The sequence below is a fragment of the Peromyscus maniculatus genome, chromosome 9, assembly GCF_049852395.1.
Source record: "Peromyscus maniculatus bairdii isolate BWxNUB_F1_BW_parent chromosome 9, HU_Pman_BW_mat_3.1, whole genome shotgun sequence".
NCBI lineage: Eukaryota > Metazoa > Chordata > Mammalia > Rodentia > Cricetidae > Peromyscus > Peromyscus maniculatus.
In genome coordinates, this window is record NC_134860.1 from 84,426,988 (window position 1) to 84,446,644 (window position 19,657).

Genomic DNA, 19,657 nt, shown 5'->3' on the forward strand with positions numbered 1-19,657 from the left:
CAGTATTTACTAGCTCTTGCTTAAGTGTGGGTATGGTAGGAAAGGAGGATTATGCTTTTGTTTGCATATTATAATAGTATTTTTCTGCTGTATAAATGCTTTAATGGACAAAATATGTACATATTATTTAATAGGCCCAATCATTATATTTCAAGATAAAAAAATTACCAGAAGTTTTTAACCTTAAGATTGCTACATCAGGGCCAGGCGCTGGTGGCACACCTTTAATCCCAGCACTTAGGAGGCAGAGTCAGGCGGATCTCTGTGAGTTCGAGGCCAGCCTGGTCTACAGAGCGAGATCCAAGACAGGCACCCAAACTACACAGAGAAATCCTGTCTCAAAAAACAAAAAACAAAACAAACAAATAAACAAAAAAGATTGCTACATCAGATAGCTGAGATGTCAATGGGAGGCGCCCTGTTGTCTTCTTCAGCATTTTCAGTTTCTCCATTTTCCTGTTCCTCTAGAAACTGGGATAAGGCAGCTCCTTTGACTAATTAACCCAAAGAGGTTTGACTAATAGAAGAAGATTGCAGGCATAATTACTTAAATGATCATGTACATAGCACTTAATGATCATTATCAGTTATTCTAATATTATTGCTAATAAATGGCAAAACTGTTTAAGCTAAATGCTGTCACTTCACACAAGTGCATCGTGGCTAACAGCTATAATTCCTAATTTATTGGAATCCATGAGACATTGTGGCTTTCCTTAATGCAAGTCGATACTTGCTTCATTTTATAGACGTTTAAAAAGGAGACAATATTTAGTATTTATCCCCGATCTCGAGTATGTAACAAGCAGTCATGCTGGTATTCCTCATCAACCCACAGGCCCAGCTAATACCAGGCATATCCCTGGCTTTCAGGAGATCAATGTGATATATGAAAAAGTCACTATTGTCTACAAAAGCGTCAACAATTGTATAACCAACATCAAGTTTTAAATGCTAATTCCATTCCATTCTCTTCCTTACTAGGTTTCAGTGGATAGAGATTGCCATCAAGTTCTTATGTACTCCTGGAAGGCTACTTTTGCTCTGAAAGGCAGAACCAGTAAAGTGGTACTTGAGTTTTCCCTAGGCTCGTTTCTATCATTATTTTCTCTTTTATTAAGAGTGACAAGAGAAAAAGGACTCAGAAGTGTGCTGCAAAATCAATGACCAATGCTATTTATAGAATACGCACAAAGGTTGCGAGACTATTTTATATGCAAAAGCACAGATAGAATTTGTCTTGGTCAAAAGACACTACCATTACTGCACTCTTATCATCTCTTATCGTTCCTCCGGAATGTACTTTGAAGAGCAATGTAGCTTTTAGAATGAATACAAATAGTAATCTGAGGGCTAGAGCTGAAAGGAGGTCTCTTTAGGATTTTATAGATTACCAGAGAAGAGAAAACAAAGGGAAAAATAGGAGAAAACTACAATAATGTCCATTAGGAAGAAGGGAGGCAGATACCTAATATAAGAAATTGTGGGCAACTGTTTTATCCCTGCCTCTTCTCCTTGAGACAGGGTCTCATGTGGCCTAGGCTGCCTTTGAACCCATTATGTAGCTGAAGATGATCTTAGGTTTCTGATCCTCCTTCCTCTCCTGAGTGCTGGGATTACAAGCATGCACCATTCTTATTAGATGTTAGGGATGGAACCCACAGGCTTCCTGCTTGCTAGGTAAGCACTTGACCAGCAGCAACAATCCAGCCTCCTAGTTACACATCAAAAGGGAGATAACCTTATTAGCTCACATCCAGGGTTTCTCCAGATGGATGCTTACTGTATGGCTCTCTCCACAGTGAACGGAGAGGGAGAAGCTGGGACAAATCATCCAAGATGAAAGCAGAAGTATCTTCTACACTTTAACCTTGTTAATGACATAAATCATTCCTTGCCGAGTCACAGTGTCTATTCTTTCCATTGTTATACACTATTGTTTCCAAATAAAGTCAATATTATATGAGTGAATTTTATGTGGTTATTCTATTTTCCTGGTGGCATTGTTGTGATTCCCAAGGGGAAAGTTAAGAGTTTATTACTCTATTTTAAAAAAGTTTTGTAGCCAATTTTGTGTGTGTGTGTGTGTGTGTGTGTGTGTGTGTGTGTGTGTGTGTGTGTGTACACATGTATGGTGTTGTATGTGTGTGGAGTATGTACAAGCACACATGCACATAGAAGCCAAAGTGTGCTATCAGGTGTATTTCTATAGTTGCTCTCCATCTTTATTTTTTGAGACAGGGTCTCTCACTGAACCTCACTGAAGCTCAGTTAACCCACTATCCACTAGGCTGGTTGGCCAAGAGATACAGGGATCCATTTGTTTCCAAACTCTTCTTTTACCCTCAACCCCATAGTATTAGGAATACAGACTCAAGCCACTGCTCAGTCTTTATACATGGTACTGGGGACTTCATGCTTATGTCTTCATGTCTTCATGCTTCATGCTTCATGCTTATGCTCTGAGTCTTTTACATGCTATAATCTTTTAATTTTCAGGTACATATTTTTTCTATTAAATAGTTCATACTGCTTCATGTATTTAACCAAGGTAAAGAAATATTTGTAGTAAAGAGAATTAGTTTTAATCTTGCTTATTAGTATACTTGGTCCACACACCACTGCAAATGTGTTTAAAAAAGTTAACATTGTCTTCTACTGATAAATATGTTGGAAGAAGGATGATGTGTGAAGAAGGAAGAGAAACTGGCATATTCAGATGCGGTGTATACTGTATGCTCAAACCCTTTGTTTCCCAGACAACTAACTGGGCACATAGCATATTTTAATTTTAAGAGAGCTTAAGAAAAAGTAAAGTTGAAGGGTAAATCATATGCCAGGATCAATCCAGTCACTTGGATCTAGTCCACTCTCCAAGCTGCATGTGGGAGTGACTTGTTACCAGTGTGTCACAGCTGGAAGAGGTAGGAGGTAGTTGTCTTTGGAGATGGGCTTCTTGGGATATTTTAAGTCTTTTGGGATATTTTCTCTTTTGACAATTTCATCAGTTTGCTCCACCATGTATTCCTGCATGTGTCTGAACAAATCCAATACATGTTGACCAACAGATCATGGGCTGAGAGCCAAAATAAACCTTTTTTCTTTATAAATTATTTTAAGATTTTTCTACAGTAACAGAAAGGGGACTTAAGAAAGAAAAGAAAACCAACCAACCAATCAACCAAACAACAACAACAACAAAAACAACTGCACCATTTGAGATTTCAAATCACCAACTATTTGACTAACTGTCAAGGGTGATTCCCTGCTGCTACTCAAGGCCAGGCTTGTCTTGCTAGACTTTCTAAAGTTCTCATAAATAACATTCAACCATACTTCTATTTTTAAAGTACCTACTATGTATCAGTCATCATTCAATAATGATTATTTTTTATACTGAAAACAATCTTGAAAACTGGTTTCTGTATCTTTGGCTACTTCCATTTAATGAAGGAGAATAAAGTATGTGAAATATCCAAGTCAAGCTAAAGGTGTCCCAGAAGTAAGTACTTTAGCCCCAAGTGCCACTTTCTTGAAGAGCTCAGATGATGCAGTTGGCACACGCCTGGAAGAACCAGTATCCCACTCTAGTGCCATGCACCGATGCGGCACAAGTGCAAAGCCATGCCATGCCAAAGCACACATTCACGTGTGACGCTCCAAAAGGTTTCAGTATACCCCTAAATGATCACAAATTTGAAATAAAAATAACCTCTGAAATTGTAACGACTCTTGTGGGCTGGTGTACTAAACCCTCTCCATCTGCTCACTGCCCACCAGAGCTCTGTGTCATGTGTGGAGTTTGTCAGAGCCTTTAGGCCACTGAGGACAAGCTGCCCTTCGTTACAGGGTCCGAGAAGCACCTCACCTACTTCTTTTCCCCTCGGCCTTCACACAGAAGTCTTGCTACACAAGCAGTCATCCTTCGCCACTGGACCGTCAGTGCAAAAACTATTTTCTGTCTTCCTGATTGATTTTCTTTCACATTCCCTAGAGGTTACCCATCATCCTTCGCAGCCCTTTCCGCCCACACTTCCAGGAAGAGATTTCATATCCTAGTTTTCAGGGGAAATCAATATGATATGTGAGACCTCTGAACTCTCCTCTATAAACAGCTACTTCCCCTTTAGTGCAACATCCTCCCTTCGTACTGTCCACGTCCTATCAGCCCTCAGGGCCAAGTCACCGAGGGCTTCACACACACTCCTGAATCTCGACCTCTTACCTTCATAGCATCTTTCCTTCTCACTACAGAGACAGTACAATGAAGGCAACCCTCTGCTGCATGAGGGGCAACTCTCATGACACACATACCTCGAATTCTAACTATTAGTCTTTACCCACCCCCACTTCACTCAGATGAAAATCCCAAACAGTGCAAGGTACTCTTCTCCGGACCACCTAGGCTGCCTGGGTCTACTTCCCCCATCCTACCAGACCAACCTTGGTGCCCTTCTATACAGTCTGCCTACTGTTCATCCAGTCTTGCTGCTCTGACCTTTCTGGCTTTGGGAACTACTCTTTCTCTTGGCTTCTATAGACAGGAATGGTAGATTCTGGGGAGACTATTCCTTCTTTAGCTTCTCTCCTTATCTGTCACATCTAAGTGGCATTGATCCTGCACACCTTCCTGCCATTGGGGTTGGAGTCTGATGAAGTAATACTAACACCATAGTGTTAAACTCTAAACTCATTCAGCCAGCCTGCTCTATAGTCCCACTCCTCTAATGGTTCTTAAGTGTTAATCCTATGCAATTGACCATAACTCTAGAGCTACCAGATACTTAACATATTTTTTTTACTATGTCATTGAAAATTTAATTCTTAAATAGCAAATCAGTATAACAAAACAACTTCCTGTGGATTTTACATACAAAATGATCATCTCTGTAATTTGCTGTGTACGTGTTTCCTGAATATGGCCATTATTGTAAACCAGAGCGTCTGCAATCACTTCCATGGAAACCTTCTAAGATGGGTCTATTAATATTCCCTTTTATATGGGGTCATCAGGCCCTCACTGAGAGCTCTCTGCAGCCATACATCACCCTACCTCCTGTGCATCTGGTCCTGAGGGATGTTAGAGAAGACATGAGGTGGAAAGCTGGGCTGGGCTGGGCTGGGCTGGGCTGGGCTGGGGTGGGGTGGTAGGAGCTGCCCGTGAGTGACCTCGCATAAGTAACCCAAAAAAATAATCACTGTTTCAACAAGTTGAGTGTGGATGGATAGTTTCTTTGGTCTATGAATGCTCTATCTGGGGGTAGACATTACAATTCTCTATGTCTCCCCAGGAAAAGTAATGCAATAGTAATCAAACAAAATCAATAACTATTGTTTTGTGAGAAATTTGGTGAAAATCAATAATCTTTTCTACCCATAGAGGGGAAAAAATCCAATTTTAACAGGTAAATGAAAGTGGGGTTCAGAGATTCTCTAACATCTATTCATAGACTCCTAATAAACCATATTTCGAACCTCTATTACAAGAAAAAAAGTGATTCAGAATGGGCCAAAATTTTTTAAAAGATTATCATAATCATAGCTCACTATGGAATACAAACAGAAGAGACAGGTTAATCATGACAACAATTTCAGGGAAGTCAAGGACATTATTTTCCTTATACAATAGTTGCTCATTTTCTTTTCACTCAATTTAGTCCAGGCTTTAGTGTACATTTGTGAATACTCATTACTCAGACACATTTGCTGTTTCCTGCATAAATGGCCTTTGAAAACAATTTGAAATCTTCACTACTTGAGAGTTTTCTAGGCTGCTCATGCTGAAGAGTCTGCCTGATAATGACTATGACAAAAGGTTGTCCTGCCCTGACTGTAAAATTAGAAAAGAAAGGCCTTTGCTGTCTACCCACAGGGCATCCTTACTTCGGCAGGAGCCCAGCTGCTACGCTTCTTCTTCTGCTTCACTACAGAGTAAATACAAGAGACTGATATTTGAATAAAATGGAAAAAGCACCCAAATTGGTTTATGTTCCTGGCCTTAAAAAAAAAAAAAAAAGACCCTTAAAATATCTAATTTTTTGACAGTTACAAGTAACATTTAATTCTGCTTGAAAGCCCAAGCATAAAGGTGTCAAAAACAATTAGTATTGTAATAGCTCCCTTTCTTAGGTTATTAGGCAGGCACAAGTTCATCAGCAGGAGAACAAAAAATTTTCTCAACCAAATAAGTCAGCAACAGTTAGAGAAATCCTACTATTTCACTACATTGTTCCTTACGCTCTTTCTACATTAACTAGGAAACATTTACAAGAAATAGAAATGGGTGCTGTCAACATTTACCACTGTGATGAAGTTCTCTTGACAGAGACTGTTTTCCCGCTGGGCTCCTTGGTTTTAAAGAAGCTGTGAGGTAGTCAGCACTCAGTAGACACCCCTGAAACCTTTGCATTTCCTAATTCTACCCCAGGCCATGGTCTTGTTGCTGAGGGAAAAGAAAGGTAGAGAAATAAGGGGATCCAGGACTGTTTGGATTGGGGTTAAGGGTGGCTGTAGATAGAAGTCTTTGATGCACAGACACAAAACCTGACTTGTATGTCTCCCTTAGAGCTATTTTGCAGAGAAATATGCTAATTCAAAGATATTTAACTGGCTCCACATTTAATTCTGACTTCAAATCTTGAAGAGTGGCAGAGCAGCTGTGCCTAGAGGCAATACAATCTTATTTCTATAAAAATCTCTCAAAGCTCCATATATAAGTGGGAGTGTAAAAATAGATAATCAAATCCAAATTAAGGCTATTAAGAACTGATTTACTGTAAAGATAATATAGCAAAATTTTGTTTAGGTTATGGATGTTCACTAAAAATGTGTAATACTTGTTTGCCTAAAATTTTGATTATGTTTTATCTTATTTTGTCACAGTTAAATAGTTTTATCATTAGGGTTTTTAATTGCATATAGTTTGTAAAAATCTTTACTGATTACTCTATATCCATTTAACTTGGGGGAAAAAAATCCTACTGTACTCCTAAATGAAAAGAGAAACCATGTAAGGAGGATGCAATCAAACCGCAGGCAGATGCGCCCTGAGGGGTGACTCAACAATTCCTACTTGGATCCTCTGCCACAAAAGGTTGACTGCACACATGGGAAGAAAAATACCCAAGGATAACAGGAGCTATCCCACTTGGAAAAGCACTAGCAACCCAGGAGTGTATCGTAGGTTACAGAGAAAACAAGTGGTTAAGAAAAGAGAGCAAGCTCCTCGAGCCCTTACAACTCTTGAAACCTTCAGGTTGTCCGTGACCACGTTCTCCAGCTACAGGCTCCTCCTCCTACTATGTTTCTTCTGCCCTTCTCTCTCAGTTACTCATCCTCCGCTGAGTCTATTTCTCAAGTGTTTCTTCTTTTGTTCATCATTAGACAACTCCTTTGCTTATATAAGACAAGCACTTCTCTGCTTGTCTTATATAAGCAAAGGAGTTGTCTAATGATGAACAAGACCGACTCTTGATAGACAGTGTTCTTTCTTCCTATCTTAGGATACCGAGCGGCATGTCCCTCCCTCCGGCGGCAGTTCACATGTCACTTAAAGTACCTTCTGAATGTTTCCCTTTGGCTTGTACTTGTCCCTTCAGTTCTTGGGTGTTAGCCGGTTAGTTTTTATTGTCAACTCCATACGAGAGAGAGTCATCTGGTACGAGGGAGCCTCAAAACAGAAACTGCATCAATCAGTTTAATCTGTGGGCAAGTCTATAGAGGTATTTTCATAGTTAATGAATGACTGATATAGGAGGGCCCAATCCACTACGGGCAGTACCTCTCATGGGTAGGTAGTCTTGTGTTGTAAAAGCAACCTGTGCAAGCCATGGAAGGCAAGCTAGTAAGCAGTGTTTATCCACGGCTGCTACTTCAGTGCCCGCCTCCAGGTTCTCTCCTTGTATCCCTGCCCTTAGTTTTCTTTTTTTTTTTTCTTTTTGTTTTTCAAGACAGGGTTTCTCTGTGTAGCTTTGAGCCTTTCCTGGATCTCCTCTGTAGACAGGCTAGCCTTGAACTCACAAAGATCCGCCTGCCTCTGCCTCCCCAGTGCTGGGATTAAAGGCGGTGGTGCGCCACCACCGCCCAGCCTGCCCTTACTTTTCTTCATGATGGACTGCAAACTGGAAGATGGTCTAACCCTCCCCCCAAACCAAAGTTGCCTTAGGTCACAGTTTTCATCACAGTGATAGAAAAGGAAACCAATACAGATTTGGTACCAGAGAGTAGGCAATTACTGTTACAAATGTGACCTTGTCATTTTGAGAGGATTGTGTAAGGAGTCAGAACTTGGGGCTGGAAACGTTGCGGAGTGCTCAGCCCTCAGTGGGTTGTTCTGCAGGGGTTTGGAAGAATACTGACAGAAATGGAGATGGAGGCCTGGCTTTTGAAGTTTCAGAGCCTCCTAAAAACTCTGTAGGAACCACTCGTGTGATATTTTGAACTAGGAATTTGTGACTGCTGGTCAGCCTGTGTTGAATAAACATTTGTGATTTACCAGAAACCAGTCCACTGATGTGAAACTTTTGCTTTACTGCAACAATTGATGTTGGTTTGTTGGTGCTGAATGAATTCTTAAAATGTTTACATCTTTTAAAAACTGTGCGACTTTTAAAATCCTTTATATTATAATATTCACAAGAGTTCCTGGGGATAAATAAGAAAGGAAACATTAAGGGTTACTAGGATATATGTGAGTGTCAAGATGACGAGAGGTCAATTGCACTGGTTAGCTTATTGTCAGCTTGGCATAAGCTACAGTCATCTTGGAAAAGAGAACCTTAAATGAAGGAATTAGACTGGCCTGTGGGCATGACTGTAGGGGCATTTTCCTTCCTAAGTATTGATGTGTGGGACCCAGCCCACTATGGGTAGTGCCCCAGCTGGGGAGGTGGTCCTGAGTTATATAGAAAGTAGGCTGAGTAAGCTATGGAGAGCAAGTCAATAAGCAGCTTTTCTCCATGGCCCTGACTTCTGTTTCTGACTCTGGGTTCTTGCCTCTACTTCCTGTCCAAATTTCCATTTGTGTTGGACTATAAGCTATAAGAAGAAATAAACCTTTTCCTTCCCAAGTTGCTTTTCATCATGGTGTGTACTATAGCAATAGAAAGCAACCCCAGACAGTGCTGGAATTACAGGTGTGTCCCCGTACCACTATGCCAACATTTAAGTGTCAGCCATCAATAGACCCGCCCAACTGCAACCATAACCTCAGTGTCTTGCACATACTATAAAGCACTCTATCGGTGACTGAGCTACAGCCATGGCCCTAGTGTATCTAACCAAAGTGCCCAGGGAACACTTATTATAGTTTGTTGAATAAATAGTGGGTTATCAAGGAAAAATAATTCAATTTCAGCCTAGGATTTCAAAGCCAAAGTAAAAGAAAAGAGAACAGTGAAAGATGTCACCCAAATACTTTTAGTAGAGATCTGTACAGGATAAGGGATAGATAGCTGGCTATACGTAAGATTTCACTGCTTCTGATGGCCACTGGAGACAGAATCCTTTATATCAGGATGTCAAATGTATACTGAGGTATTTTATTACAAAAGTCCAAAGGATTTTTAGTTTTGTAAAAAATTCTGAAATAAGAGATGCTCTATGCATATAAACTACAACATTTGGAATTATAGCTATGGTTTTAAAATGACATTAATAATATAGGGTTAATAAAGGATATGATGAAAAAAGTTTAAAATAGCAGCTAATAAGATTAAATTAAATTTGTAGTTTGATACATATGTGTGTGTATTAGTCAGGGTTTTCAGAGTAATAGAACTTATTGAATGAATCTCTCTCTCTATATATAGAATGGGCTTATTAGAATGACTTACAGGCTGCAGTCCAGCTAATCCAACAATGGCTGTCTGTGAATGGAAAGTCCAAGAATCCAGTAGGTGCTCAGTCCACAAGTCTAGCTGTCTCGGCTGGTTTCCAGTATATGCTGGAATCCCGCAGAAGTAGGCTCTAATGCCAGTGAAGGGATGGACTTGCTAGCAAAGTGAGGGCAAGCAGGCAAAGAACAAAAGCTTCCTTCTTCCATGTCCTTGCATAGGCTTCCAGGAGAAAGTGTGGTCCAGATTAGATCTGGACTAAAGGAGTGTCTTCTTCCCTTAAGATCCAGATTAGAAGTGGATCTTCCTTCTTCAAATTAAGCAAAAATCTCTCACAGGTGTATTATCCATTTCTGGGTTTTAGTTAACAGATATAGTCAAGTTCTTAACCAAGAATAGCCATCACAAGTCAATTGACACACAATCATACCCCTGTATGTTGTGATTAATTTCCCAATGAAAACAATAACCAAGTCGTAATAATGCTTAAACAGGATATAAACATGCCACATACAATCACAGACTCATTATATATTTAACCAGGTCAACAATTATGCCTGATATAACTATCCCTTGTAAAACTGCAAACACATTATGAATTTAGAATAAGTGGCAATGTTCAGGAGATATTCTTTTCTTTTCTTTTTTTTTTTTTTTGGTTTTTCGAGAGATATTCTTTTAGTATCTCAAACTTAAATATGATTGCTGTGGGATAATGTCCTTGTATACTGGTTTAATAAAACACTGATTGGCCGGTAGCCAGCCAGGAAGTATAGGCGGGGCAAGCAGACTAAAGGAATGCTGGGAAAAGGAAGAGCAGAGTCAGGAGTCGCCAGCTAGACAGAGAGGAAGCAAGATGTGAAAGCAGAACTTAAAAAAGGTACCAAGCCACATGGCTAAACATAGATAAAAAATTATGGGTTAATTTAAGTGTAAGAGCTAGTCAATAATAAGCCTGAGCTAATGGTTAAGCAGTTAAAATTAATACAAGCTTCTGAGTGATTATTTTATAAAAGGTTGAGGGACTGTGGATGAGAGATTTGTCCCGACCATGGGCCAGGAAGGACACAGGAAAGGTTGCAGCTACATATGATAACCATTGATATTCTCTTAATTGTTATTACATCACACAATAAGGAAATGCAGAAAGAAAATACAAGTATCAGTACAAATGCATTAACAAAATATGACAGAAACACTCATGTCAATTATAATCCTGTTTTCTGCAAGTGGTCATGTGGCATTAGCTGGTACTTATAACAACCTTCCTTTCCTATCCATCCTGTATTTCCTCTACCTTTGGCAAGCTCCTCAGCAGGTCTTTGCCCATACCTTCATTTTTGATGGGTCTGTGCCCCTTGTCATCTTGTCTGGATTAGGCTGTTTTGGTTCCCATTGACTATAATCACAGGACACGGTAGCATCAAGAGATGCCTCAAAGGATCTCTTACACTCCAGACATAATCTTTCTTACCTCCATTATGGAGAAGCAATCAAATTTCCCCATGGTAATTTACATCTATCACCCCTCCAAACACTGTTATTCCTTTCTTAACCTGTTGTTTTATCAGCAGTAGAAGCCCAAAGGGTTCAGGGGAGAGTTTTGAGCTTCCAGTTCAATGGAATGTTTTTTGTGGCTCTGGGCAGGAGAACCAACCTTCCTGGAACCCAAATTTGTAGGCCAGCAGAACTTCAGGTCACAGGAACACAAAGTAAAAATTTTCCTAGTAGGTTACTAGGGGTGATGATGAGTAGAACTGTTCTCTTTTCCACCCCTTGAATCTTGGACCTGTGGATCTTGGCTATGGGAAAAACTGTAACTTATATTGGACTCGGAGTCAAAGCATATACCGCCTTCTGGAGGATCCTGCCCCAGCCCTCCAGGCTGCTAATTGGAATTGGTGCAGTAACTGTGTCTTCAAAAGGCCATTCTGCCTATCAGGCCAGCTGCTTCAGGATGGTGGGGAACATGGTAAGACCAGTGGATTCCATGATCGCGGGCCTACTGCCACACTTCCCTGGCTATGAACTGGGTTCTTTGGTCACAAGTAATACTGTGGAATACCATGATAAGGCAGTCTAAGTTCATGGATAGTGGTTTTGGCAACAGCATTATGTGCAGGGAAGGCAAATCCATAACCAGAATAAGTATTTACTCCAGTAAGGACAAAGTGCTGTCGTTTCCATGGAGAAAGTGGTCCTATGGAGTCCACCTGCCACAAAGTCACTGGCTGGTCACCCAGGCAATGGTGCCATCCATATCTGGGGCTCCTGCTTGCTCAGCAGCAGCTGTAGCCAGGTCAGCCTTGGTGAGTGGAAGTCCATGTTGTTGAGTGCATGCATAACCCGAATCTCTGCCACCATGGCCACTTTTTTCATGGGCCCACTGGGTAATGACAAGATTGGCTGGGGAAAGAGGCTGACTATACACAACAGGGTCATCCTATCTACTGGATTACTGAACTCTTCCTCAGCTGAAGACACCTTTTGATGAGCATTGATATGGGACACAAGTATCTTCCCATCCTTTGACAATTTGGAGAGATCTATCCTACTTCTGCCCCAGATGTCTTTCTCATCAATTTTTGAATCAGCAAATCCATTCCTTCACTGGCTTTAGACCCTACTTCTTTAGGATTCCAGCATATACTGAAAGCCACCTGAGACATCTAGACTTGTGGACTGAGCAACTACTGGATTCTTGGACTTTCCCTTCATAGCCATTGTTGGATGAGCTGGACTGAAGCCTATAAGTCATTCTAAAGAATTTCATACATACATTGATTTTATAAGTTCTGTTACTCATATAAAGATAAATCTCCAAGGTCTGGAACTATAGCTATGGTTTTAAGAAAATATTAACAATAAATGGCCAGTAAAAGATATGAAGACAAAATTTTAAAACAAAACAGCAACTAATAAGACTAAATTTGTGGCTTGGTACTTATGTGTGTGTGTGTGTGTGTATATGTATGTATTTGTGATTTGATACATATGTATGCATATATAGAGAGACATACACATGCACACATATATGTATAATTTAAGTATGTTTATATATATGTAACCCACATCTTGTATGATACTTCTAAATAGCATCTGTTTGTTAAAACAAATGTAGATGTTTCCATAGTGGTTTTATTAAAAGAAATAAAAAGTGGCCATCATTCCTGAAGAATGCTTTTGTAAAGCCAAAGACTAGCAACACAGTGCTATCTAGTGGTTACAAGTGTGAATGAGAGGCAAAGCATACCAGAGGCTGCAGAAACCTCCCAGAGACTGAATCTAAGTAACTCTGCATTCGGCCACAGGAGAAAACAGGTGCACAAGATGATATCAGGTCCTACATGGGAAGGGATCACAGTTCCTTTCAAGGTGGTATGGAAAACAGACTAGGACCTTGGACTCTGATGTCACAGAGAAAAGATCCAATTTTGGCAGACTGTCTTTAAGGAGGCTACTAGAAGTGTTTCATGTTTGATTAGTTTCAACTATGGCATGGAAACAGGAATGTTGAGAAGTAAACAGAATACTTAGAAAGCATTCTGGCTACAGTAAGTTACTGGCTACAGAGCCAGTGACTCAGCTAATGTTTATTCTGTATTATTTATTATAATGTGAATAGGCTACAAAATTTAAAATAATTACAAAAAAATCTTATAAATAAAAAAATAAGTTATGAAGTCAACATCAACAAATGTACTTGTATAAATGTAAATATCTGGCATTAGTACAAAGCATATAGAAACAAATTAAAAAGTTAAATAGATTCAATGTTGCATTGCAATCACAGTTCAGTTGTTATATATATATGGTTTTTCAAGACAGGGTTTCTCTGTGCAGTTTTGCGCCTTTCCTGGAACTCACTTGGTAGACCAGGTTGGCCTCGAACTCACAGAGATCCGCCTGCCTCTGCCTCCTGAGTGCTGGAACTAAAGGCGTGCGCCACCACTGCCCGGAGTAGTATTAATATTTTTAATGAAAACAAAGTACCTTTTGGAAAGAATAGAGTTAACTCTAAAATACCATCTTCTACAAATTTTCCCAATCCTTTAGAAGTGAAAAGACTTAAGTATACCCGGACTTTTCAATATCTAGTCTAAAAATTTTTATGCTTATGCATATTATTCTCAAAGATAAGCTTGGTCATTTAGATTTATTTCACTTGGTCAGAAATGTGAAGGGGAAACAATAAATGTCAATATAAAATTACTAGAGATAATTTAATTAATTACATTAATATTAGAAAAATGAATTTTTGATTGTTGTGGTATATTTCTTTTGGCTGCTATATAATTTCCTAGCTTAATTGTCACAATAGCCCAAGCATTAAGATAGTACATATTAGCACTGTAAGAAAGCAATGTTCAGCAGCTTTTCTATAATGAACAGAAATACTACAGTTTATAAGCAATCACAGCCAAGTCATTACACCCCAGACATTTATTAACATTACAGTCACAGAAGGACTGAGGTCCCCAAGGCTGGTATACAAAGTTACCTTACATAGCTTTTGCCTTTATAGCATCTGAAATACGTATTTCAAATGATCCTTACAATGTTCTCGTAGTAACCGTCATAGTAAAATAATCACTGTGTTGCGTGGTGGTTTTTTTTTTTTCCTTTTTCTTTTTCATGATTTACAATGGGGGCTGAGTTGTAACTACAAGAGTTACGCAGCAGCCAATGGAGATATGTCATTCTTTCTTCTAATATAATCAGGTAAATTGTCGTAGTGGTTTTATATTGAGATTTACTGTTTCCTCTTCATGTTTCTAACCAAGTAGAAATAAATTCAAGTGACCAAACTTATTTTTAAGAATAATGTGCATAAACATACAACTTTTATTAGTTAGAAATGCTAAAGTACCTATATGTAATCAAAAAAAGAAGTATGGTAGGAATTAGAGAATTTAATTATGGCCACAGGGCTGTCAGTAGCTCTGTCTTCCTGAGATGTTTTCAGCCTCTGTGGATTTGCATTTACTTCTCTGCTAAAGAAAATATCTCTAAAGTTCAAGTTGTTACTATTCTCTAGACTTTCATCTATAATTCTATAATCCATGATGATGTAAGATCATAAGCTAAGATTTGGAATTACTTAATACTCATAATGAACATCACTTATTCCATTTTTTTTTTTTTGCCATTGTTAGAACAGGTAAAGGCAAATCAAAAGCCAAAGCATACTTTAAAAAGTTAAAAGATCTTTTTAAAATACTGTTACAGATTTCATCTTTCTGGTTATTTCCTCAGCATTTACTAAAAATACTATGAATAGATACTAGGCAATCATCAAATTGCTGTGTTCTCTTACATTACTTCATTAACTACGTTAGATTACCTAGAAGCATGGCACACACTCCCTCAGTCACAACTTAGTACTTATAGAAACTCCCAAGAACTTCAAATAAAATTCATCAGGTAGGTTTTTCTGTCAAATCCAGCAAACTGTGATGACAAGCATCCTGTGAACCAATGGGATTCTCAAAAGATCGACATGCTTCTGACAACAGAAGGTAAGCAGATCCAGTGACAGGGAACTCAACAGAACAGAGAACCAATGAGTAAGAGCAAACCCGTGTCAGGTGGACTCCTGGGGGAGGCCAAAGCAAATGCAGGTGGGTAGATGACATGTGAACGGGATCTTTGCAAGGATTCAAGTCTTTGGTAAACATCAGTGATGAAGAGGATTCACTTCAATTTGGGAATTGTGGCATCCTTCCATTTTAACAGTATAAGCAGCTCAACAGTATTTATGGTTTCTCCAAAATGAGAGCTGAGGTATTTGTAACTGTACCAACAAATAAGGCAGGGGAAAATGGATACAGGTTTCAATACTTACCGCATGCGCCTGCCTTGATGTACAGTGAATTCACTACTTAAAAGGAGCTACCATGAAATCACATTGCTTTGAAATGGTGCACGGGATGACACCGATCAGCAATGTGCTAATGTAACTTCAAACAACACTACTAACAAAACATTGACTTGCAACCTAATTAGAAAAACTGAAGAAACAACTCAAGGCAATAATGCAGGACTGAAAAATGGAGGTCCCAATCTCAGAGCAAAGACACACATCTACACAGTTTTACTGTCTTTCACATACTGGAACCTGAGAACTTCAGTAGCAGCATAGTAAAAACTACAGACCAACAGGATAAAAGCAGATAAGAATAACATGCAATTTATGCATAAAGTTTATTACCATGGTTACAAACTTTGAGAACAGGCCTCTGAGACATTGGACTGAGACTCTGTCGAATATCTGCTGAGAGAGAGAGAGAGAGAGAGAGAGAGAGAGAGAGAGAGAGAGAGAGAGAGAGAGAGAGAGAGAGAGAGAGATATTGATTTAATATAGAGGTATATTCAACTTAAGAAGTAAAAGAGCATTACATGATTATTCCAAGCTTAGGTATTCTTTGAGACAATGCAATGTTTCAATGCCCTGAACTACTTGGAGCAGCAATGCTCTGACTTTTCCTCCCAGTTTAACTGTGCTCCAGCAAACTCTCCTGGGACAATGTACATATGGTTCTTTAGATGAGACCTGTCACACTAATCAGGATTTTCTAGGATCAGTGCATTGATTTGTTAATTCGTTACTGACACCAGCCAACTGGAAAGCATCTCTCTGTGACATCTGTCTCTGTAAGGGATTAAGCAAACTTCAGAAACTTAGAAACAATTGTGGCCCACAGCACTGTATTTGTGACATATGACTTTAAAAAGAATTAGGAGGAGAAACTGCTCTTCCCTGTGACCGTTCCCTAGAAAGAAACAAGTACAGAATTCACCTTTCGGCTTCGGTGTCCTTTTCCTTCTGTCGCGGAAGGCAGCCCCTGACTGCAAGGCCTCCAGCAGACTATCCATCACTCCTGTCTCGTCACCCTCTGTGAAAAGAGATACAGGGAATTCCATCAGCCCTCGGGGTTACCAAAGCAACGTCAAAACGCACATGCAGACCGCCGATGGTAATGGTAGAGAGGAAAAGGACAGAATACCAGGAGTAAGCCAGGCATTTCAAAATAAGAAAGGCTCCAACTCTGTCATAAATCAACCATTTTTTAATAAAATTCATCTCACAGTGCTTGTGCTGCTGTCCACTAAAGAGGACAGGGCTTCACAGATGCAGTGTTGAGCACTGCTTTCATAGACCAGTGGTACAGTGAGTTGAAATGGAATGTGGTTCTGGTCAGATTGGTGTCTTGGGTTATCATAAATCATATTTCCTCTGTAGAAATGAGTTATTTTTTAAGCATCAGACTGGATTCTAAAAGCGACCAGGTGTGCTGCAGTGTCTCTACTGTACAGAAGCTGTGTCTGCCAAAACTTACTGTAGAGAATGAGATTGCCATGTGCACTTCTGTTAACGTGCATCTGGTGTGTGTGTGTGTGTGTGTGTGTGTGTGTGTGTGTGTACACACGTACGTACGTACATGTATCTGGACAACTGTCCCCTGATTTGAGGTGACACATAATGATCGCAACAAACTTTTATAGAATTTGTGAAAGTTATCTTTTACAGTTAAGATGGTAAACCCAGAGAGGCTTTCAGAAATCTAAAGGACCGTGTTCTTCATATTATTAAAGTTGATATTCTGTATATAATTCACAAAGAATGTAGGTTCAGTGTCAATTCTGTTTAAAAAGGCAGACTATCTCAGCATATCCATAGGTATTTAGAGTTACCAATGTTGAATATTACTGAAAACAGGAAGGAGAAGATGCTTCAAAGAAGCTACTTGTCCATCTCTGCGTCAAGAAACACTAAGGACTCATTTGTCCCTGAAAAAGAGGTTATTTGCTCGCTTTCTCTGAACTGTGTGTGCCTAGTGTAAGAGCACATGGAAAATAAAGGAAACTATTTTCCTAAGAACTTTTTTACACTTTCCCCCTTCTGGAGACACAATCTCTTTATGGAGAACTGTTGACACGTGAGTGTGGGAGAGTACCCAAACCACACTCATTTACAGTTTATAAACAGACACACACATATAAATATGTATCAGCTGCTTTTCCATCTGTTTCTACTTCACATTTTTAGAAGAGAGCTAAACCTTGGAGGTGTTATCAGAAATGGTGGGGGAGAAGCTGAGTATTTGGAGGTTGTCAATAAATTTAATTCTAAAGCATTTCAATGTCTACTTTAAAGTACATTAAATATGTCAATTAAATAACTACCTATCTAATCTTTAAAAATTTACACTCACATTTAACTATATTTTTCTACACATAAGTTCATATATTATTAAACATTTAAGGTAGTAAAAGTAAACATTTAAATAAAAGTTTTTTTTCCCCTTATGTTTGCTTGCAAAAGAAGAGCAGGGAAGAGAAAAATAGAAAACTGGTTTAGGGGAAAGGAAAATGAGAGAAAATTAAATATAAAACAGTGTATGTTTTGCTCCTGGATTGTGAACAGTTATAGTGGACTGAATATGGCTGGGTGCTAGATCACACTGTGTCACTGGTAAGGCACTGGTGGGCGTTGCTTGCATTATGGCCGGTTAGGCTGATCCTGCCGGCTCCTGTGGACAGATGCTGACATGTTTAGGCTCCTGAGGTGACTCCCCCAGCACTGCAGTCTCTGTTTCACAACTGGGAACATGCGGCTCTCTCTCTATCAGGTGTCTTTCCCACGCTTGTTCCTACCACTTCTTCCAGACAGAGACAGAGACATCTGAGAGCATGCCCTATCCCACGTGCTCAGTGCATATGGCACATATCACAACGTGGCCTTTCGAAAATGGCACTGCTTCCCACACTATAATGAGACAAATAGCTCCTGGAAGACAGGGAGAGCTGATTCCTTTTATCTTTTTTGTTTGTTTCGAGACAGGGTTTCTCTGTGTAGCCCTTGCTGTCCTGGAACTCATTCTGTAGACCAGGCTGGTCGAGAACTCACAGAGATCCACCTGCCTCTGCCTCCCAAGTACTGGAATTAAAGGTGTGTGCCACCACTGCCTGGTTTTATTTATTTATTTTTTAATAGGTAGCAAAATCCAATTGTTTCATAGAAATCAGTTGTCTATTCCATGATCTTTGCATATGTCTTAGTTACGGACATAACCATGTTTCATATATCCTTGGTAGAGAACCTCTGATTTGAAGTGTAAATCGACTCTTGTGCAAGTCAACTCTTTTTCTGTTAAATACAGTTAATGTAGAAGATGGGAGGACATAAGGAGAGAATTTATCCAACACACGTTTACCTGGTATATGGTAATCTGCACTGGGACATCACTATGCACCTAGGATACTTAGGTCCCAAGGATTAACAAGAAATCTCTTCCGTTCTCAGAAGCAGAGAACTGACATAAACATGAAAGGGATGGATGCTATTAGAGGAAACACGTGCTCGGCAGAAGAAACAGATACAGAGGCAAATGTATAAAACCAAAAGTCTAAAAAATGTTTAATTGCTTTATACATACATCTTTCTGCTACAAACCTAGGAAATAAAGCTAATTTATATGAAAAACAAAGCCTTGTTTATTCCTTGAAAACTCTTTGAAGAAATAAGTACCTGAAAGAGTGCCCCAGACCTGAATAACATTTTGCCTCCCTTAATTTGTAAATACAATTTTGAAAATGGCAGTGTTGAGGGAAATGGAGAAAGGCAGGACTGGAGGGAGCTATTTCCAAGGTAGAATCTATAGGAGAGGATGGGATAAAGGGAGAGCTGCTGAGGGACATGCCTGAGGTCTTTGGTGCCCATGGATGGAGGAAGATAAAGCACGCGGAGAATTCGGATTTGGTGGGTTATAATGGTCAGGGAAGGGAATGACTTCTTGTGGGAGATATCAGCAGTGACCACC

The 19,657-nt window shown here is 39.5% G+C and overlaps 1 protein-coding gene across 4 annotated transcripts in view; it reads right to left on the bottom strand.

The window, feature by feature from the left end:
- Positions 1 to 19,657, bottom strand: part of Diaph3 (diaphanous related formin 3) — a 482,159-nt gene that overhangs the window by 101,816 nt on the left and 360,686 nt on the right. For 2 of the 4 annotated variants that reach the window (XM_076545447.1, XM_076545450.1), the window contains 2 exons: positions 16,634 to 16,729; positions 16,045 to 16,107 (listed from right to left, as the gene is read on the bottom strand). In XM_076545447.1, coding sequence (XP_076401562.1) covers positions 16,045 to 16,107; positions 16,634 to 16,729 — 159 coding nt within the window. The remainder of the gene's footprint in view (positions 1 to 16,044; positions 16,108 to 16,633; positions 16,730 to 19,657) is intronic. The other 2 variants (XM_076545448.1, XM_076545449.1) reach the window with 2 other exon arrangements.